A 23,050-nucleotide genomic window follows, 5' to 3' on the forward strand; every position below is an offset into this window, starting at 1 on the left:
AATTAAACGAGGGAGCTGTCAGACGGCAGAAGACAGGGGGAGGGGGTTTGGGTGGGAGGTGTGAAATGAAATGTGTGTGTGTGTGTGTGTGTGTGTGTGTGTGTGTGTGTGTGTGTGTGTGTGTGTGTGTGAGGGGGGGGTCCAAAAATAATCAGCAACCCCCGTGGCTTTATTGGTGCTCTCCAGAGGACAGGGTATCCCAGCTGTGAGATGAACTGTCAGAGTCACACACACATCCTCTATGCTATGTGGAGTCATAAGCATGAACACCCACACACACACACACACACACAGACTCACTGACTCTTATCTCATTTGACTGTTTTTCTTCGTTTTTTTTTTTTTTTTTGACTTTATCGTTTTTGTTTTTCTGATGTAACAATAAGAATGTTGGGTCATTTTCATCCTGTAGCCCAGGCCGGTCCGACTGCATCACACTGACGATTATGACACAGGAACATCCGCCATGACGCGTGTGAACGTTTTCTGTCACTGAGCCACGGCGGTGAGAGCGTCTGAGGAAACTATGGACCTTCTGGACCAAAAGACGCTCAGCGCTGGGACAGAACCAGTATCCTTCCTGAGACCATTATGGTGGTCGGACATTTACATCATGTCCATACGTACATGAAATAGTTGGAACAAAGGAATTTGGAATTTTTTACCCAAGGATGAAGCAGACTGGAGCAGCTGCACAATCTCTTCCTGATATTGACTGATTTCTTCTGATTTCCCCATCAATAAAGCAGGGTGTTTCATTGTGGTCTCAAAAGGGGAAGATCAATCAAGTAACTATGTTAATTTCAGTTGTTATTTTAAAAAATGCTGTATATAACAAATGTGACTTGAAAGAATTTTTACATGGTAAAGTAATTTTATTCATACAGCACATTTTCAGCAACACGGCAGGTCCACATTCTAATACTCAGATAGTGTTGGAAAGAGCAGGAGCTTCTTAAAGTGATAGAGGCCCAATTTTGAGACGTCACATTGACAAGTTAAGTTTTTTTTAAGCAATATTTGATATATATCAATACCATTTTTATAACAACTGAAGATAACATGGTTGCTGAATTGGGCTACAAAATGGTTCTAGATTCCTGGAAAATACATAATGAGTAAATATCTCCTGCATTTGTCCATGTTAAACAAAGTAATTCTCTGGACATTGAATGATTTATTATACAGACAAATGACAGAGTTTTAACATAAACTATAAGTGGATTTTTTTTAAATATAAATTTTCACATGCATGTCCCCAAAATGTTTTTTTCCCCCTAAATATTCCATGTTACAGCCAGTTTCATCACACTCCTTATATTTAAGCTCATTGGATTGTTGTTGTTCTCACAAAGCCTTTATAAAGACATCTGGTTCAGTGGGCGGAGGCCGCTAACACCACCCCTCCCTTTCCAGGCTCCACCTGCAGAGCCGCCCCATCTAAAATTGATTATGGTGACATTTACTATTCATAGGAAAGGTTACCACGGTAACCCTGTGCTGTGCTGCATGTTTGAGTGGAGAATTACTCCCAAACAAATCGGCAGATTGTTCGCTGAACAACCGTGTTCCAGCGGCTGAATGACAAATTGGTTGTGTAATTAGGAATAATACACACGTCTTGAATTTGCCTGGGGTCATTATCATGTCTCTTTCTCTGGTTATATATTTATCTGGCATGTTGAGTGTTTTGAGTGTTGCCATTTTAACTTTTCACAAGCAAAACAAACAAGCAGAAACTTCTGAATTAAAGCCCTAATCGGACAGTTTGCATTCAGATTAGACTCATTTGAACTTTTCGTTTTGAAGCGCTTAATATCCCTCAGAAAAACGAATAAGCCTTCAGCTCCTGTCATTCAGAAAAATTTGCTTTCCTAAGGTGTTTGAACATGTGTATGTTCAATATCAACTTTATCGGCACTGAAATTTTAAGTAATACAAATAAGTAGCAAATACTGAAAACAAGAACTTTTACTGTTTATTTTCATCAAATTCAATTTACACCAATACATTTGGACCCACACATAGACGTATCACATCATCGAGTGTACATTAAATAAGAAATTAAATTAAAATCATGGATGAATAAGCTCTGTTGTGTAAGATACATAAGATCAAATAAAATAATGATCAAGCAGATAGCTGGAAGTAGCAAATGGCAACGTTTATTTTCGAACCCTCTTCTTCTTCTTCTTTACATGTTCAGTTCACCTCTCTTGTGAGAGGTGGTGGTCTTGCTGTGGCAAGACCACCACCAACGGCAACTTGTTATATTTCCTTTACCTTCAGTTTTACAACTAAACTGCCTCCAACACATAGGAACGAACTTAAATCTAGAGGTTCAGTTATTTCTTTGTCTGAAACACCACAGTTTACGTCATAAGCCATTAAAAGCAAACGATTCCAACATTTATATCAAATATAACAATTCAGCCACTGTCTAAGCGTTCATAATCTAGCAGCCAATCAGAGGGGACATTGGCGTCTCATTCAGGCGATTGGAGCGATAAGCCCCGCCCACACGTGAACATTTTGGGAAAATCGTGGTCGGTGATTTTACAGAGGAATCATTCCACAGGCTGGAATGACAGGCAGCTTCTTTTCTGAACTATGTGATGCTGTGAGAGTTATTTCCATGTGCGTTACTTTTCCACAACTTTCTTTGTGGAAAAGTTCAGTAATGATATCAGACATTGATACCTGAATGTCTCTCAGGAGCAAACAGAGGGTCTCATGGAGTGTCCTAACTTTTTACATGCCCACACATTTTATTTCACTTCTTGGGGAACGTTGGCAGGTTGTAAGGTCTCAGGTGCCACAGGGCGGATTAAATTAAAGCTGCTGATATGATAATTTTACTCTTTAAGAATCACAGGCTGTTCCTCATCTGATTATCAACATGTAGCCACTCCCTGGTTTGTGAGGAGAGAGGAGGATCCAGCTCAGAGTGACCTGATTGTTATATTTTCTACTTTTAACCATTCTGGTTCTTTTTTCTTTTCTTTTTTTTTGCTCTGGAAGAAGAGAAATCAAAAACTCACAAGGAAGTAATTTTTCAAACGCTGCTCTTCAAGGTTTCTTTCTCAGCTTCGTTTCTCTTGTTGAAGTTCACATTGTTATATAAAAGTATCCAAAATAGGGTTTGATCAGTTCAAGAGGTAAAATACAGAACGTAAATAATTAACCGAGCATTTCTGACTAGTTCAGTTCAGTTAATTGAGTTTAAAATGAACTAAATGACTCTCAAAGAAAGAAATATACAATTCTGGTCATTAAAAACAAAGTGCCAGAAGTCAAGTTTTGAAGTCTGGGTATTGCACATTTCAGTAAAAGAAACAATCAGAAAGTATCATTTTCTTTTTACTTTATTCAACAGAAAACACAGAATGTTCTAAAACCACACAGCGGTTCAATATCTGCACATATGGCTATTTGCTGATTTTCCTTTGAACACGACTCCAAATTATTGGCAAGAAATTTGTCCACACACATTTTCTTCATAGAACATAGCTAAAATATTTAAAACAAAATGCATCTTATGCAAGACACAGTGCTACTCAACACACTATTAGCAGGTGCTTTCAAAGCAGCCAATTCAGGAGTGCTATTTCATTTCCTTGGTGCTGATTGGCTGCCGCCCCCAAGCGAGAGAGAGATATGGAAAACCAGTCATTAGCTTCTCCGTTAGCACTAAGACAGTTTTCACAGTAATTATTAATGCATATTAAGGTATATTTGGTGTTCAACTATTAAAAAAAGCATTTTTAGAGGATTGGTGGCTAGAGAGTCAAATATTTGTGGATTTCAGTTTATGTTCCGTGTTCATGCAGAACTGAAACAAAGGTATGCACATGTGTACAATTTCTCCTCCATGCAATATATTTGTTGCACATTTATGAAATGTTTATTTTGAAAGCAGATCTTTTGTAAAAAGAAATTAAGCGAAAAATTTCAACCTCAGTTTGGGTTGAAATAATTACATGTCCTGCTTAAGCCACTGAAACAGCCGCAATTACAGCTTGGCAGATGTCTCTTCATTCGATGTGTTTTTTTTCTCTCTCTCTCTCCACAGTTCCAGTCACGGCGTCGTGCTTGGCAGCTCTGATTCTAATACAGTGGTGTTTTTGCCGTGTGGGCGTCCGACTGGAAGGCTGAGAGGCCTCGCAGGAGACAAAGCTCCTTCCTGGCGGCTGTCCATGACACGAGAGCCCTTCATAAAACTCAAACACGCCGCATCTCGCCGCTCTTTAACTCAGCCGGCGCGCGTTCCAAGCGTTTCGCCACCTTTGTGTCATCGTTCATCAGCCCGAACTTTCAGGAAACCTTCGCCTTTGTTGGACTTCAATCGTTTTTGTCTGAAACACTTAAGGTTCATTAACCAGTTTCAGGACCTGACCAGAACCCCTCAGTGTAAATCACCTTGAGAAATAATGAGATTTGGTTATATATAAGCAGGCTTTTATGCCAAAAAATGATCAGATGTTTCAAATGGAACAGATCAGGAGTTACATTCAGGGTCCAGCGCTGGGGCCACATGTTGCTCACCTTATGGATGGAACCAAGTGAGGCAAAGACTGTAGCGAATGTTTAGCTTTTTATTCTTTTCTGCAATCTGTATCCTCCAAAGGTCGTCTGATTGGTTTCAGTCTGTCTGTGTATGCCCTGCGTCAGTCGTGCAAAAACATGCTTGTGTAAGCAGATTAAAAAGTAAACTAAAAGAGACAGAGGAAAAGACAGAATCTACATCTTTGAGCGTCGCCTCGTGTATTGTCGACGTTGGGGGAAAATGTATTTAAGCAGCAGAGTTTGTTCTGCGTGACGACAGAATCGTCTGAGGCTAAGTTTCTAATTTTACAACTGAGCTTTGCTTTTTAGCGGCGCATTCACACCGGTCCTGTTAAGTCCGCTGTAGTCAAACCCAAGACGGTTCGGTTTGTCCAGGGTGGTGAGAACACGTGACTTAGAGTAGGGGGAACTCTGAATGGACTAAGAAAGCTAAGAAAGCGAACTCTACAAACCTAGAAACGAACTCTGGTGCATATGTGAACACCAAGTGGACCGGACACCACTCCGAAAGGAGGAGGTGAACTGCAGCCCAGGGGATTCTGGGTAAATACAACCAAAACAAATGTGAGAGTCTAATGCCAGAGGGAGAAAAATCTTTTACAAAAAAAGAGAGAAATCTTACAAAGTCGAAAGAAATAGCAAGAATATAAACAAGCCATTCATGTTTTATGAAATGAACCCTGTTGAAAAATGAGCTTGATGGGAAGTCCATAATAGAACTAAAACAAATTTCCTCATCTTTCCTGATTACGGATAAGAAGTCTGTTGTGTCACTCTGTGAAAAATGTGGCCAACAACAATGAATAAGTTATGAGTTATTGTAAATAACTTAGAAAGAGCACAACAAAACAAGGATCTAGCAAGTTCGCATGGCAATCTGTAACAGTGAATAAAGGGTTTCCCTGTGATGGTAAATGTTTCTCTGCCTTTAGCACACTTAGAGGGGATGATTGACAGCGCTAAGACCCTCCTCCTGGCTCTGATTGGCTGATTTTGACCAGGAGTGATGTGTTCCTTTAGATAATACTTGGTCAGGGAGAAGGTGGAGCTGATCAACATGGTGATAGTTTTAACAAATATGTTGAATTTTTTTTTAAATAAAAGTTACATGCTGCAGCTTTTAGGCCAGGGGTGCAAATTACACAACCAAAAGCTGTCCTGTTTTAGTCACTAAATTAATCTAAAGTTTGCTCAGCGACTGTCACAAACATAAATATCTTGAACTTCCCCTCACATGCAGCTTCAGATAAATGGAATGTTAGATTATTTTAACTTTCTCCGTTTTTTTTTTTTTTTGTTTCGTTTTTTTTTTTTTTTATCAATTCTCATTAGCTTTTCTTATTTGGCAAATGGAGTCTGAAATGTTTAGCAATTCACTTCTCCGATAGTAATCAATTTTTGATGTTTTTTTTTTTTTTTTTTTTTTTTTTGTAAATTAAATTTGTACCAGGATTTGGCCCTTTGAATTTGTTCCGCACACAAACTGACCTGAGCCCATCGAACCCCACAGGTTCAGCGTCGGGCCGCTTCACGTTGGACTTCCGGGGACCGAGCTGAGAGGGGCGTTTGAAGCCCGTGGGAGATGAAAGTGCTGGCACGGCGCACTTTGACATCATCAAAGCACAACTCCGCTCGGCGGCTCTAATGGCTGTGTGAAAAAGGTACTTTAAATACACGCATTTACAAGCAGCAGGAGCGTTATTGTCTGAGTGTTCCTCGTGGCAGGAACCCGCGTGAATGAATTCCACGTAATGAAACAGGAGAGCAGCCAAAGGAGGATGATGATGGTCGTTTCAGGACAACGTCCGTGGAAGCTAATGCGTTTTTATTTTATTTTTTTTATTTTTAGCTTTAGTCAAAACTACCGTCAGTTAATTAAACACAAGTGGGCAGGAAATAAAGCTGCCACTGAACCGTCAGACGCCTGGCTAATGCAGGAGAGTGGAGCTTTCAGCAGGGTGGGAATTTACAGTGTTAGGATGTTTGAGAAGGAAGTTAAATGGACAGATCCATTAGTCTGGGTTTTCTGGAGAGTAGGGGGTAAATTACAACGTCGTCACTTTTTGTTCTTTGCACACCTCTTGTCCCGGATGTCTTTACCGTGTGAGGACAGACGGTGGAAATGTTCCCTCAATTAAATCAACTTTATCTATTTACAGGCTCTTTTTTCACAGGCTCATATCTTAAGACGGCGGACTGGTTTCAGCAGTGTTGGGCCTTCTCACCGGTCCCAAACACTGTCACTGTCCCTAACATATTAACTACATACATTATAACATTTATTCCATTAAATATTAGTCAGTTCAGTGGTCTATTCTATTTGTTGTCGTGTCTCTTGGGCTGCGTTGCCTCCCGTACATGTCGATGTGCGTTTTCTGCGTTTCGTCCAATCAGATTTCACTCTCTGTGTTGCCGGCGGTAGTGTTTTCTTTTAACCAATCAGCTTTCAAATTCACCCCACGGGGCCCAATAGGATGCCCTCAGTGAAGTTGGGTTTGCTAGCGCACATTAATCCTTGTGAATTTATTTTTACTTTATGCCCGATGGAGGAAAAATTGGTTTAGTTTCAAGAACACCTAGAGATGTTCTAGTTTTGAAACTGAACTTTTCCTACAGAATTGGATATTGTTAACATAAATCCATTTTTAATTTGTAAGTCATAAAGTTATGTTTTTTTTCTCTCTTTTTTTCCACTTACAGCCAGGTGAAAATAAAATCTTTTTAAATGAGTCAGATTGTTTGGATATTTTTTTAACCCCTTGATAATGGAAATCATCATTTAAAAACTACATTTAATTTTTCCTTGTCATAAAAGTGAATAATATACACACAGAATGCAGACAGGCTTTTTTTGTTGTTGTTTTTATTATTATTATTGTCTTTAGATGTATAAAATTGCAACAAATTCTTGAAGTTTACAAATCTCATAATCTATTCTGAGATAATTAATTTTCCCCATTTTATATTTAATTTAATTTAATTCATGAAATAAATATGGACAATCTTTCTCTGGCTTGTTATGAACAGTGAACGTTGCCGGGTCATCAGACGTTGAAGGGTCTGTTTTCACATACATGACTGCATGAGCTCCGTCTAATAAGACTGAGATTCAATCAACAACTGCTACATTTTCTTAGGAAATTGTCATGAACTGACTACAGGAGGAATAATGTAAAAAAAAAAAAAAAAAACAGCAAAAATCACTCAGAACCTCAGCAAAACATACGGAAAACATTGAACTTAGTTCAATTTGATCTCGCCTCTACTGATCAGTAACGTTTTCCTAACTGTAGCCACACCAGCAAACGTAAAAGCTATGAATATGTAAAACGCGACTCGACCTGTCCGTCTGAAGAGGAGAGGAAAGAGCAAGTGTCCTTTTCTCAGAAAAACAGCTTGTGACATTTGAGAGATAATTGACGCTGCGTTCTCCTTTCCCCCTCGTTGCCTCCTTCCCCGCAGCTCTTCGTTCTCCCGGCGGTGACCCCGCTCGCTCCGATGGAGTGCACTTCACAGGGTTGTCATCGGAAAAGGTCAGATTCCGAGAGCGAGCGGGGCGCGGGGACGAAGTAAGACGGGAGGTCTTGGCCATCCATCTCGCTGTCTGGATCAAGACACCGCGCTGACCTTTAGCAGTGGATCAGCCTCAACAAGCCATCAGAGAGCATGTGGGAGCCACGTTTGTGTTGACTGTTCATCTGCATGCGTGCACCACATGGAGAGACGGAGAGCTTTATTCCCTTTCTTTTGACGTTTGGGTAGCAACAAATGTCAGGTAAACAAGCATGGATCCAGTCCCAATAGAAAGTTGTTTTTTTTTTGTTTGGTTGTTACAGAATTGATGTCCTTTATTGGACAAATGTTGTGAAGTGATTTGAAAGGATTGTCCACTTCTGTCTTTTCACAGATTTCTCACACCCGCTCTGATCGACCCTGAGGGGGAACAGTTCGCTCCAAACGTTTACTCCAGGTGCAGGCTGGCACAAATTCCTGTTTACTGCAGGAATAAAAAGTTCAGTATGTAACTTTCATTAAAAAAACAAAAACATTTTTCTTTTTCCATATTTGTTGAGCTGTCACCATGTCTTGACAGTCTGTTGTTATGAGTTAGATCATCTGTGAAGAGGTGGATCTCTTCCACCTCCTCCCTGAGCTGCAGCTGCCATCTTGGAATCAATGTGATACCAAATAAGTTCAGAACTCATTTACCTCCCTAAATAAATTTGATCAGCTCAATTTTTAAACGTACTTTTTAAAAGCCCATCTAGAGACAAGTGCTGCGAATTAGTTAATGCTACTGCACTAGGATGCAAACTGCTGCTTTGTGCATATTGTCTATGTCAGTCTGTGTCTGTCCCTATCAAAAATACTTAAATAAAATACAGAAATATGTAATTTTCTTATATTTGGTGAGCTTGACGAGTAGATCTTTTAAAAACGCTCAAAGCCATTTGACTGTCTTGTTCATAAACAAGGTGCCAAGTTTTCCATTGAAGGCTCTCTTTTGAGGAATGAACTTTCCATTCTGGACACTTTTGCATATCATGTTATTTTTGATAAATGAATTTGCTGTTGTGCAAAAATCCAACATTTCCAGGATGTGATTACTGGACATATTTCATTTGAGTGTATAGATGTGTTGAAAAGCCTGTTTGTTGTTGTTTTGTTTTTTTCCTTTATCTGTGATGCACAAAGCCTCAGCGCCACTTCCAGAGGGTAAGAGTCTAACTTGCAAAAAAACAAAAACAGAGTAAAGAACATTAATCAATCTTAATCAATCTAACAGAGTTGATGCTTTCAACTGTCACACATAAGTAGGCAGCTTGTTGTAAGAGGTCAGAAGGTCAGGCACTAACTAAATGATCTATTATCCCAGATGAATAGATAATTGTCTCTTTTCATTTCCAGTAAATTCTTCTCCTGATGTCTCCAAAACTTTACATATTAGCGTCTGCCGCCATGCTATGCTATGTCTTAGCATTTCACGTTCCCATCTTCGAGACAAATAATAATCAGAACCATTTTCCCAACAGAGCCCGGTCGGCACACAGGCCATCTGTCCGCCGTCTCCCCGTCCGTCTGAGATGAGTCTGGCAGAGTTTCACTCAGACCTGCTGGAACGTCTCGCCCCCTGAGAACAGCTTCAGCTCCCGGCTCTGCTCCTCTGAGTGACAACGATTTTCCAACGCCCCCGAGCCTGTGTAGCTATTGATTAGAGTCGTGTGGCATTTTCTTAAGCAGTACCGCCTGAGGGCTCAAAGGTCACACACCTCAAACAATGCTTGTCTGCCTGGACTGTAAAATACTAGGACTTTCTCACCGTCTGTGTGTTTTTGTATTTTCTTCAAATGTTCTTAGCATTTTTTTCAAATTCGACACGTCGGACTCGTGATACTCTTGCAGTTCGAGCGAAATGCTGAGTCACGTTTAAATAATCCTTCAGAAGCACGAACCGTTTGGTGGCTGTTGTTTTGGACGCCCTCACCTGGAGGGTTGTCTGACCAATCAGCTGTCAGATATTCTCCCAACAGTCCCATCTTTGTCCAATCCAGTTATTACATAACTTTGAACAGCTGCGCTGCAAACTGACACTCTGCTGTCTTTAACACACAGCTCCAGCTTTCACCAGCACTGAACTACCGCTACAGTGTTTCATTGTTGCTCAGCCTCATAGCTGTAAGGAAGAGCTGCACGCATGGAGCCAGCAGCCGCAGCGGCGCATGCTAATGTGGACGGCTCTCAATAATACTCCACTGGATTTACTGACTCTCTCTTTTGCCATCACTTGCATATATGACTCTCACAATGTGACATTACTTCTTTTATATTCATTTGAGGCCATGGAGAAAATCTACATTCATCATTCACCAGTCAGCCTGCAGATCTTAGATGTTTTGTTGCGCGTGCAGCCAGGGTTTCTTTAAGTCATGCACTCAAACCGTTTGTTTTTTATGAGTTTGAAATATTTCAGGATTTTTTTTTTTTTTTGAGGCTTTAGCGATTCGTGATGACGTCACTCTGTATGATAAATGTCTGTTTTGTTTAAGGTCATGAAGCGGCTCTTTAAAATAGGAACCCAGACACTTTTAAGCATCTGAGTCTGTCGGACAGGAGCCTGTCGCCTCCATCTGCAGGGTAACCCAGTTTTAAGGGCAACAGCCCAAAGATCCATATTCAGAAAGATGAGCACAGCAATGAAAAATACGAGCTCGACTTTACTTTTGAAATCTATGGCAGAAATGTTGATTCCCTTGGAAAATAAATAATTCACTTTAGGATAAAAAGCTTGATTAACTGATTTTTTTAAAAATTGACAAAATTTGACAGATTAAATGAACTTCTTTACATTCACATGGTGTTTTGTTTTTTTTAAATGCCCATTTTAATCAAATAAACTTGTCCTTTAAGTTGGAAATTGAAAAGCAAACTTATCTGATACAGAAAAAAAATTAGAAAAAAACAACAAAGCAAAAAAAACATACCAATATATAAATTTTTTTGTAGATTGATACTAATATATTTGTATGTCTTGCTAGATATATACAAATATATATTGTGTATTTGTATATGTCTATACAAACATGAATACATATTTATACATGTCATTGCAAGATTTATATTACTGCATATTAAATGTTTGCACTCTGAGGTTTAAAAGCAGATTAACAACTATTATTTTACATTGAGTAAATGAACTGTTGTTTTGGGGGCAAAAACGTCCCATCTAGTCCCACCGGATCAACACTCGCATTCATTCAACAACCACTGAGGGGAGACAGACTTTACATATATAATTTATTACAGAATGGCATAACATCAAATAAAAGACATACTTATCTCCAAAGCTATCATTCGAAGTCAATAGTGAGACCAAAATCACCATGTTTTCACCACAGCAGTTAGCACGCGACAACAATTGTCATTTTTTTATCTAAAGAGTGTAAAACCGCACAAAATACAGCAGCTACCAAAGTAATAATATGGCACACAAGAGCTAAATACTTCATAAAGCATTTAGAGACATCGGCCCTCGCCAGATGTGCTGATGATGATGGGCATCTGGACGAAGACGGCTTGGAGCCAGAGGGAAGAGGATTCATATTTAAACTACAAATATGGACGAATAGCCAGAGTCTAATTAGAAGAAAAGTCTTTGTATTTATTGCTGCCTGGAGTTATTGCATTTTTTAAAATATATCTAAATATTTGTTTTGAAGCAAGCAACTTTACAGTTTCCCTACTTTTAAGCAGAGTGATGGAAACTAGATGAACATAATATTGGTTCCCCAGAAGTAAAATCTTTTAATCTGTAAGACATAAATAAGAATAAAAAGTGACTCAGCTGTCCAGTTCCAGGCCCAGCAGGCTGTCGTTTAAAAATCTGCTTGTCAGCCGTCCTGCCATATTTCACCTTCCTGTTAGGTTCTGTCCTCATGAGGCTTTCTGCTGTTCAGCTCTGCAGAGTAACAGTGAATTTTATGCGGTTTTGTTCAGTTTGACTCCTGCATCTCGACCCCTGAAGTCTCTTCATTTTCTCCGGCATTCGACTTCTCCTCACCTGCAACAAACAGAGAGGATTTTGTTTCAGGCGACGCAGAACATCCTCCTTCTAAAACTTGGGCGGGTTTAGGCTCCCTTTCATTGGCTTCCTCAAAATTTTTCACAATTCTTTTTACATCTTTGCACTCTTAAGGAAGAATCAAGCTCCATCATATATAAGAGAAAGCCGACTGTTTCGTATGTTTCCACCAGAACATTTGGCTCTCAGTAGCTGTGTTTCCGTTGAACATTTGACGTTTTGAAAATAAATTTCCTCAGTGGAAATGCATAAATTAAAAAAAAAAAAAAAATCAATAAAAGGTTTTTGCACTAGCATGAGGTGTTCTTGTTTTGTTTTTTGTTTTTTTCTTTAGTTGTATCAAAGTTGGACAAACTCATGTTACTACTGGTGGAAACCATGAAGAAGAAGACAACAGGAAGTGGTTGGAGGAACTTGACGGAGCATTTTCTTTTCATGAACAAACGTTTCCACATGGTTTTAATGGAAATGTTGCAATTATGAAATTGTGTGTTTTCCACATTAGCTGAAAGAAGACAAAGTTTGGTGCTCATTTGTAAAGGTGTCCAGGTTTACTGGAGGTATTTTTAATGCTCCATCAAACACTTTTAAAGCCGTTCTGATAAAGCTGGTGGAGTGGTTCAGGTCTCTGTAGCTATGCTGCTATAGGGGAGAACAACCTGACCACTTTTCTTTATGCTCCTACCTCCTGCTGCTCTCCATTTATGTTTTTATTTACAACTGTCGCTTTCATAACCTCCGTGCTCTTTCTGCACTTCCTCCCTCAGTGTTGTGGTCGCTGTGTTTAGCCGGGTCACCTTCCTGGAGGGGCTGCCGGCTGAGCTGAGCGTCAAATACAAGATGGCCACCAGAGCAGCCTCTGTGTCCTGCTCACCTGCGGTTTGATCGCCAGCTCTCCGTCTCTCACTTTGGGCGTCTGGGGATCCGGGATCGTCTGGCGGCCAGCGGAGCTCGCCGCTCTCCACCTCGGCCGCATCCATCGGCTCCACCACAATGGAGGGAAGCCTCTTGGACAGCTTCGGAAACCTCTCGTGTGTTTCTGGGAAGATCTGTTCAAAATGTATGTAAGGTAACCAGCAGGTTTGTCAGAGTTTGGGGAATTAAGACGACCTCATTCCAGCATCAAATTTGAGGCCAACAACATGGCAAAAATCTGTCTATTTTAGTCGCTAACATTCAACGACGTGACTTTTTCTTTACGTTTGTACAAACTCACTAAAGCCGTGTTTTCATTGAAATTCATATAATGGTGCAAATTGATTTTTATGCTTTTCATAAGTTCTGTTTGAAGCCATAGTTTTCAGTCACTCTGGCTGAACTTGTTCAAACTGCCTGTTTTGCTCCCAGGCAAATAAAGATACAACAACTGTCATAGGAGACAGAGAAGCTCTGACCTACTTCCTGTTTTCACTGATATCGGCCTGGATCAAAAACAGCCTGTCCTCATTTGCTCCGTCACCCAGCGATGTTCTGAAGCTTTTCTAGCGGGTCCTGCGTGGGGCTGTGAGGTGGAGGAGCGCTGGTGGGAGTAATCGAGTGTGACAAGGTGCAGGCAGCGGCTGAACCAGAAACCGCAGTAGACCCAGCTCCACCGTGTGACCGGCGGAAACAGATTCAAATGCAATTAAGAGCGAGCGCTTCCTTCCCCAACCAAAAGAAGTAGAGGACAAATTGGTTCGACGACAGAAACCATGACTGTGTGAACATGTTTCAATCTGAATTAAACCTGCAGCTACTGCTGTAGCTGCATGTGTCGGGTGGTGGACCTGCTGGAAGTTTCGTCTCCATCCTAGTCTCAAGTCCTTTTCTTTAAAGGCTCTAATAGATTTTCTGGGGCTTCTGTACATGGTCTGATTCGTTTTCATTCCGGCTCTACTGGACAGAATACACTTTAACACAGATCTGCGAAGAGATGCTTCCAGCTTTAGTAGGTTTTCCTGTTCCTGCTGAAGAAAAATAACCTGTTTTACACGGCATGTTTTTCACCACAAGTACATGGAGCCCACTGTGCAGACAGGCAAGATGGAAGATGCACTTATAGTACTTATTCAGGCATGTCTTAAATCAAAATAGATGATTTGTTAGCTGGTGTCTGCAGTCTTCCTTATTCCTGCTATAGGGCCGCAGCCAATCAGCACCCAGGAAAATAAATACTCCTCCTGGATTGGCTGCTTTGCAAACACCAGCATTAAAGTGTGAAGTGGCACTGGCTGGTAGAGTTTCAGCTTCCCAAATCTCATATTCTTTCAAATATTTTAGACGTGGTCAGCAAAAAAATAAATAAAAATGGTGAAAAGCCTAATTTTCCACAGACAATCTGGAGTTACATCAAACAGAGAGGACACAAGTACTGAATCTAGAATAGAAAACCTATCAGACCCACTGTATTTATTTCACTTTGATACATCAAATGAAACTTTTTATTATTATTGTAGCTAATAAAATGAAAAACACACAAAGAAGGATACTGAGTCCTGATCTCCTGCTGCTCCTCCGCTGAAGTCCTCCGTCCCAGGCTCCAAGGAGTTCATAACATCAGCCATCCTGAAAAAAAAGGGGGAAAAAACATACTGCATACAATCAGTGATTAATCACATATTCATGTTTCCGCACTCAGCCTGTCTGGAGTTACAGGATCTGCGTCCGAGGCCTGTGCAGCTTTTGAATCAGTTTAGGATACTTTTCATTTTATTCGCTGCTATTACTCAGGAGTCATTTTGACATCATTATTCACGAGCCTCCTCAGGAAGGCCTGGAGTAATAGGTGGCATTGATTGGCCGACAACAATGGCCAATTATTGCCAAGGGTCCCACACGCACCTCAGGAGCGACGGGAGGTGGTCAATCAGCGGCGCAGGATTGTGGAGCAACAACAGCCGGCTGCCAGCTTGAAGAGCCAAAGCGGCCATTAGCAAGTAGCAGCCTGAGCTCCAGGGTTTCCACGGCGCCTCGCTGCTTATATGCTGAAACGGTGAACAACACAAAACAGGATCTCCAAGTAGGAGAAGCAAACTGAAAGACCAAAAGGCTTGATTCTGAATCTGTGTGTTTTGTTGCCTTTTTGGCACCTCGACTCCCAGTGGGAAACCTTTCAGCAAATAAAGAGCAGAATATGAGTCTGTGGCTTTCTGCCATGTGAGAACAAAACAATAACCGGCCTGGTGGCAGCGCAGACCCGGCACACAATAAAAATACCTCAGACAAAAAGCTCCTGACCTGCTGATCACCTAACGTTGAACAGGAATAGAAAAACGTGTCGCTTTCAAAAGCGTTGCAGTCGGGTTTGAATACAGTGGGAAACGTCCACGTGTCTTCACCGAGACCATTCAAAGGGATTCACATGAAATAGAATAAATACAAACAAAACAACTAAACCAAAATAAAGACAAAAGGTTGAAGGGTATTAAACTAAATGTTGTTTTGGTTTGGTAAACTGACAGGAGTTCAGCTTTTAAACCTGAAGAATTTCTTCCATTCTCCACATCAGAATCCCCATGGATTCCTCTCCTGCCCACCGACATCATCCTGACCCCGTGACCTTGTTCTGGTTTGTTCATAAAAAATAAAAAAAGAAGACATATCTGCTCTCCCATCACGCTGCTTAACGCTGTAAAACGGATATTAATAAAACACTTAACCGTCCTATCAGAAAACAGCAGACAATAACAGCGTGGCCTTTCAGCGATAAGTTATCAGAGACCCCACTTTGCGACAATCAGACAAGCAGTTGTTGTTGCCATGGGGACGAGCGATTGAGATTTAATGCCTCTGATTGGCTGAGTGGTGCACTTTGCTCGGACGCGCGAGGCCGAGCGCTGATTTGGGGGTATTCATGTGAGCCGCGACGCCGCAATTACCGCCGCCAGGACGGGTCCGCGTTGCTCTGAGACTTTCTTTGTGAAACCTGGAATTGCGTCTGCCCTTCATCACCGTCATCATCTCTCAGCGAGGGAAACAATACAGCTTTTATTCCTCATCAGAGGCCGGCATTGTTCGGCCGGGGGAGGGAGTCGGCGGCGGCCGGCGGGGCCGGCGCAGGCCGACGGGGCCGGCTCTCTGCTCCGCCGCTCAGAGGGCAGCAAACACACAGGCTGGGCCAGAGCTCCAAGTCTGATCGTGTTTCTGCGAAGCGAAACAAGCTCAAGAATTGAAATGTTCAGGCCAAGCATGACACGGCAGATGACTGGTTTCTTCTCTTTCTGGGTTTTTTGGGGGGGGGTTGCGCCTCAGCAGAGACGGGAAATGTGAAAACACTTTTCTGCTCACCTTTTGGACCGGGCCGCACTCCAGCAGCCAGAGTTTTAAGGGCTCGCTGAATTTCAGTTTAGGCAAATGAATGCGCTTCGTGGATCCTGCTGGAACGTTTGAGTAGCTCTAGTGTATTTTTGGTTTTGAGAGCAAAATTGATGACCAAAGTATGAAACTATCAGGGCAGAGAGAGGATCCAACACAAGCCTTAAGAGCTCGAAGTGAACCTGGCTAAAGATGGCTTAACCAAAGAAACACCAAATGATGGAGTTTCTATTCTGACCGTATGGATGAAAATGTCTCAAAACAAAGAGACTCAGTTGGTGTCACAGATGCAGAGATTGATTTTACAAAGCTCTGACCTGCCAGTGCCGCTTTCAGCTTACTTTTACTTTTAAGAGGTAAATATAAACATAATTTAAAATATATTTCCTGTCAGCAGTTATGCATTATTGATGGAAGAAGCAGAAGAGACGTCACATCATGTGAGAGAAAACCAACGTTTGGTTACAAAGTTGACATTTTACTTTTATTAGCAATTAGCACAATTAGCATCGGTAGCATTACCAACTGCATTAGTCTCTGTGTGTATTATTCCCTAATAAATGTAGCCTCTTAACCTTGAGATTGAAAAGCAATGCTGACATTTCCATATTGCTTTTGGGTTACAGCTTAAAAGGATAAAACAGGAAGTTTGCTGCATTACATTCAGTTTTTGTGTTTGAGATGTGACATAAACCAATGACCTGAGGCAGATGGATCCTTTCAAAAGAAAAAAGAAAAAGAAAACGGCAAGAGGAGTGAAATGACCAGCCGTCACCAAGCTGCAGCATGTCAGAGCTCAGGAATGCTTTCATGGGTATCTAAGATTTAGAACATGAAACAACAATAAACTAAGGAAAAGAAGAACTTCTTAGTCATTTTATGTCAGCTCCACTGTAAGAAGAAATGTAAAGTGATAGATCGAGGATCTATCACTCGATCTATGATGCAAATCAATCTACTCTCAAAATGTTTCATTTGGCAAAAGGGTTGTGATGTTTTGATGCACCTGGTTGTTTTAAATTAGTGTTCACTAATTTAAAACAGTCCTTACTTGCTGAATTTATTACCCTGTTGTGGCTCTCATTATATCTTCCAACTTGTCAAGTCTCCCGTTTTGGCCCGGAAATTCATGTTTTTCTCACCCCCTCTTCCCCGCCGGGCTCCCGTACTGTCCTGTCGTTTTCCCCTACATGTTTGACCCGCCATCCGGCCCCTCCGGCTCTTACGTCAGTTCCGCTCCCCACCCCGCAGTGACGGTGTCGCCGGATGGCCACAGTCCCCGTATTCTCAAGTCCAAAACTTGACATGTCTGTCAGGTCAAATAACATGCTGCAAAATAGACAGCCAGTCTGCTGACAAGTTCACACAGTGCGGTGTGTGTCAGGAGGCTCTTCTTCCGTTCACTGCACACATTTAGTTCCCACAGTGATGCACTCCTAGCCCACTGCTGCCAGCCAGCTAAAACCAAGCTTGATTAAAAAGAAAGAAAAAAATGTTGGTTTGGAAATATTTCCAAAAGCAAAACAAGTAGCGACCAATGAAATGGATGGTATTAGTAGTCGCTGGACATGAGCCAGCTGTTCGTCTCAGTTATATCACGGCCCTACAGAACTCTTCAGCCGAAACTCATCAAGCAAATGTCGCCGTGTCCTCCCAACTATTGCACTTTCAATGTACCTGCAGGTGAGCACAGGACAAAAAGTGTAGTCACCAAGTAAGACAGCAGGAAATAAAACACCCTTGGTTGGAACATGACTTCAGTCTGATACTTGAGATCGGGGCAGAAAGGCCGTGCCCACAGGTATCTGGGGCGAGGAGGCCAAGTCTCCAAAGATGCTAAGTGACGAAGGAGCTGGTTCACCAAGAAGCGTGAGAATTGTTTTGGTTTGGTAGTTCATCTGTTCAGTTTCTGCCACAGCATCCAGGCGGGACCAGAGCAACTCAACACAAACGCACATCGTCTTCTAGAGGAGAGCTGCCGTCCTTTGCACCTAATATATTCTTTGTCCGACTGCATGGACTTGATTGCGACGTCTGTACCATGACCTTTCAGGACAAATACACCGTTGAACGCCTATTAATAAAAAAGGATTCAAACATGAATTAGCAAGAGTGTGACTGGATATATTGTTGCTATATATGATTATGAGACTGTCACAGCATGAAAAACTGGACTAAAATAATACTTGTTCTTTGAGTTTGCGTTTGTAACAGACTCTGTGTTGGAAACTACCTCTTTTTATCTGAAACCGCATCATGATAATTATATTTATTTGTTCAAATCACCCAAATTTAACACACAGCAAAAGAAAACTTACTACATTTCTTGCCCAGTAATACTTGAATGTCCTTGCAAGTTGTTTCTCCAAACTGCAAGTATTTTTCAAACACATTTTAAACAAAATATGCTAACAATATGCTATGTAAAAATAGCATCAGATTGTTAATTGAACAGGATATTTTTTGACATAGCCCATGGTCAGCTGCTGCAGAGACCTGGTGAAGATAGCATGCTAACGCTAACTGTCGTCTTAAAACAACCTCAATAAGAAAAATGACTACTGCTAGCCACATGGGCAATGTCGTTGTGACGCCAAATCAGATGAGTAAATGATAAGGCGACGACCAGCGAAGCAAGAAAAGTCTCTAAATCTCTTAAAGGGCCAGTCACAGATCCAAGAATGGAGCCAGAAGCTTCTTATCTCTGAGTGAATTATCAACCATTTTATACAGTTTTCAAACTGAAGAGTGTGGCATGGCGCTTTCCAGAAAATCACCCACAGTCTTACTCTTAATCCTCACAAAAAAAAAAAAAAAACATACACAGTTTGTCCTCTTTCTTGAGCCCATCAGCAGATTTGACACAGTGGAGACTTTTTAAGCGGAGAGCCTTTTGGGCTTTTCGGCAGCCAGTTGCTTTCACAACTTTTCTTTGGCAGATCCAGAGCGTTGAGGGGATACTATGAAAACGCCTCCTCCACTCTCTCTTACATCACTGAGGCCGCAATTCCAACCCGTTCAGCTTAGCAGCTAAAGGGAAAGTCCTTCATTTTTAAAGTCGGGTTCTGTCAAAGCAGGCAGTATCTTGCTTCGCAATAGATAACGCTCACATTTCTCTTAAAGCAGTAGAACGTTACGGCTTTATGAAACCTTCAGGACATTCACATGCCTGCAGTCGTTTATTTACACAAAACCCAAGGATTATTTTGAAATGGATCCGCCCATGATCGTCCTGAATAAACACAAAATCCAGATTTCATGTTCCAATTTCTTTTATTAAGGGAAATGCCTTCCAAACCAACCTGGTCTAATGTGAAATCATAACTGCTCTCTCAGCCTAGTATCTGATTGTACCAGCTTTGACAACAACAACATCTGCCATCAGGCGTTTCAAATGTCTGGCAACGAGTCTTTCTGAGGAGGAATGGTGGCCCAGTCGTCTGCTCCGTTGTTTTAATTCAGTCACACTGGAGGGTTTATGAGAAGCCAACTGTGCTTCAGCATCAGCGTTTAACTGGACAGTATCGCCAGAGAGCAACAATTCACGGTTCGAACAATTAACACAAACTATGCAGAACAGAACAGAAAAGCAGTCCCAGACCATAACACCGCCACCGCTGTGCTTCACTGTCAACAATGTTCTTTGTCTGACATCCTGTGTAGGTTTTGTTGTCAGGAGTGACGTGTTTCAAAAAGTTCCAACTTTTGTCTCCACACTTCGTAAACTATTTTATCAAAACTCTTCGCGATCACTGAAGTATTTATTTTGAAAACGGGAAAATGTTCTTCAACTTTCTCAGCATTGGTTTTTTGCCTTTAAACTCTCTCATGAATCCCAATTTTAACCCTTTTTGTTTCTTTTTTTTTGTTGGTGAATTTGACTTTATTAGTTTATTTGAGTAGAGACAAGCTTCCAGTAGGAATAGATACTGATGATTCATTATGTCTGTCCCCAGTGAGGCGTATAGATATCAATAAAAAAAATGATATCTATTTTTTTTTTTAACACACCACTGTCACCATTACTTCACTTCATGTTGTAACACCGGATCAGCTTACATGATTTCTCTTTTCTGTACTTCTCAGCTTTCCAGAAAACGAAATGTTGTTAATCACAACCATAGTTATAATTTAGTTCTTTTAGAAATCTTCATAACATAATTATTCTATACTGTAAGAGTTTGGTTCTGTTGCCTCCAGTTTCCATTTCCTTCTAGAAATAATAACTTGCTTCTGCATGAATAACAGCTCATCGCAAACATATGGCTGCAACAATAAATCATTTGTTATTTTTATTTTGGGAGTTCCGTAAACGGTCGATACTCACATGAGAAAGCGATCGTATCCACCGATCTCGTCTTCCTCTGCAGAGGTCTAAAAATCACCCACGGTCTCCTGTTGCTCTGTCGTGAGGGGCCACGCTCACGAGGTCACATCTGGTAACACCTTTACTAAATATAGTAACTTTGTCGCTTTACTCAGCAACTTTTCAGTTAAAAAAAAATAAATAAATAAAAACTGGCTAAATTGGCCAATCGTTGGAATCAATGGGGTCAGAAGCTGATCGGCCAGACAACTGTCAATCGGTGCGTCCGTCATTTTAAAGGTTCACAAAATAAAGTTAGCATGAATCGCCTGAATGTTTCTGGGATTGGAAGTGTCTGAAAAAGCAGAAATCGACTTCAATCGTAGCCTGTTGGACCGGGCCAAACAAGCTGGATTTGCACTAAATGAAGACACCAACAGAGTTTGAGTAGCGTAAGATCCAATAAGTAAACGAGACACTTTATCAATGTCCAAAAGTCCACCATGTAGGAAGGACAGAGACACACAACCCAACACACACTCACCACTAACAGCGAATTAAAGAGACATGTCAACCTAACAGTCGTGTTTCCAGCCTGACAGAGGAAGCAGGAGTACTGAAAAAATAAATAAATACATAAAAATGAGAAATTCATACAAATAAAAACTATCCACAGAGAATCTGCCAAGCGGAAGTAACACTTTAACTGCACGCTGCCTTTCAGTGTGATCTAATTTCAAGAATGCAGAACTGTCCCTTTAAAACAGAAACTCCATCTCAAAATGACACTTTTTCCCCCTAAATCCTGTGAGATTTGGGGCCCGAAAAGAAATGTCTTCATTGCGCCCAGAAACAGGAGCTGTGACCCGCCTGGCCGCTGTCCTCCAGCTGGAGTCCAGTTTGATTGTTGTCCCAGTTCACCAGTCCCCTGGTATCTCAGCGGCACAGAAGCTTAGATTTCTGCAAGGCGTTGCACGCAACTTGGAACAAATCAAAACGTTACATAAATGTCTCGACCGGCTGTTTCAGGACAAGTTTGAACTGACCCTGTACAACAGGTAGAAGGAGATCCACTGCATGAGGAAACACTTAAAAATGTCCCAAAAAATTTTTTTTATTTTGTTTTGTTTTTATTTTTTAATAAAGTATTAAAATGAGTTTGAAGAGTAATCCTATTTATTTATTTTGCTTCTGTCTTGATGGGAAGAAGAAACTCTCCTACCTGATCCAGAGTCTCAGAGCTGGAAGGTCTCCCTCCTCCGCTGCCTCATCACACTGATGCTGCTGCCGACCAGGCTGCAGCTGCTGCTGCTGCTGCTGTGGCTGATGATGATGATGATGATGATGATGATGATGATGTGGGCGACAGGCGGAGGAGCGGACAAGGTTCTCTGTGAAGTTGCCGCTCGTACCAAAGTGTTTCGAGTCTGCGCAGTGGAGCGCGGCTGGTGCTGCCTTCACGGAATACGGAAAGGTGGGGATTTTTGGAGCCAGGCGGAAATACGTTGAGGACTCGCTCTTTTGCGCGTTTTTTCCCCCCCGCCTCGTGAGGGCGACGAGTCACTGACGGGATTGGTCGCATGATCGTTCACATGAAATTTGAAACACGTGAGTTAAATGCGTAAATCTGCTTTTTATTGCTTGTTTGTTTGTTGAACACAACTAAGATAAGAAATACATGCATAATTAAAATTGTATATTCTTAGTTCAGATTGTATCCTTATGACGTCATGTTTTCTACATTTATCTGTTCCTGTGTTCCTGTGTGCTGAGATAGACTTTTTATCAGACTTTTTTGTTCATGTTATATTCCATATTTGTAAGGGAAGTAGTTTTGATAACTCTGTAACATGGGACTTTCATAAGTTGTTCCAGATGCAAAAGAAGTCTAAACACACCTGCTAAAATTCTGGATTATTATGACGTAAAATGAGAAAAATGTCATCATCCAGGCAGAGCTGGAGCTGCTGCTCCTCTGAGTGGAAGGAGTCAAGCACCCACACATTTCTTTAAGAAAGTTCTGCCTGTCGTTGTTAGTGATCTGATCCAAATAGTAATTCATCTCTCATCAGCCGTTTTCCCCCAGGCTTTGAAAACAGCAGTTATCAAACCACTCATAAAAAAGAACAATCTGGACAAATCACCCCTACAGAATCACAGGCCGACCTCTGACCTCCCATTCATCAGCAAAGTTACTGAAAAAGTGTGCAGGGGAGATGGCGTTACAGGAAGATGCCGTTACATCCAACAGTCTGTGGAAAAACATGAGTAAGCAGCCACAGGCCACAGAAGATTTCTTGCAGATC

General features: G+C 41.3%; 1 protein-coding gene across 2 annotated transcripts; it reads right to left on the bottom strand.

Annotated features, from left to right (window-relative positions):
* Nucleotides 1–11,347: 11,347 nt before the first annotated feature.
* LOC129377416 (LBH domain-containing protein 2-like) lies at nucleotides 11,348–22,148 on the bottom strand. 2 transcript variants are annotated; one of them, XM_055057334.1, is made up of 4 exons: nucleotides 21,967–22,148; nucleotides 14,614–14,689; nucleotides 13,020–13,194; nucleotides 11,348–12,124 (listed from the first exon to the last, which is right to left on the bottom strand). In XM_055057334.1, exons 2-4 carry the CDS (start codon nucleotides 14,686–14,688, stop codon nucleotides 12,057–12,059), a joined length of 318 nt encoding a protein of 105 aa, XP_054913309.1. In that variant the 5' UTR covers nucleotide 14,689; nucleotides 21,967–22,148; the 3' UTR covers nucleotides 11,348–12,056. The 2 variants fall into 2 exon arrangements, with proteins under 2 accessions (XP_054913309.1, XP_054913308.1); XM_055057333.1 differs by lacking the exon at nucleotides 21,967–22,148 and adding an exon at nucleotides 20,766–20,929.
* Nucleotides 22,149–23,050: the final 902 nt, after the last annotated feature.

This window comes from Poeciliopsis prolifica, unplaced genomic scaffold (genome assembly GCF_027474105.1).
Source record: "Poeciliopsis prolifica strain line A6 unplaced genomic scaffold, Auburn_PproV2 SCAFFOLD047, whole genome shotgun sequence".
In the NCBI taxonomy this organism is placed as follows: Eukaryota; Metazoa; Chordata; class Actinopteri; order Cyprinodontiformes; family Poeciliidae; genus Poeciliopsis; species Poeciliopsis prolifica.

Coding starts and splice junctions, on each gene's coding strand:
- LOC129377416 (XM_055057333.1), bottom strand. Junction 13,195..14,613: donor CAGCAGGAGATCAGGACTCA/GTATCCTTCTTT, acceptor CATTTTGAACAG/ATCTTCCCAGAAACACACGA. Junction 12,125..13,019: donor AGCTGGCGATCAAACCGCAG/GTGAGCAGGACA, acceptor TGTTTGTTGCAG/GTGAGGAGAAGTCGAATGCC.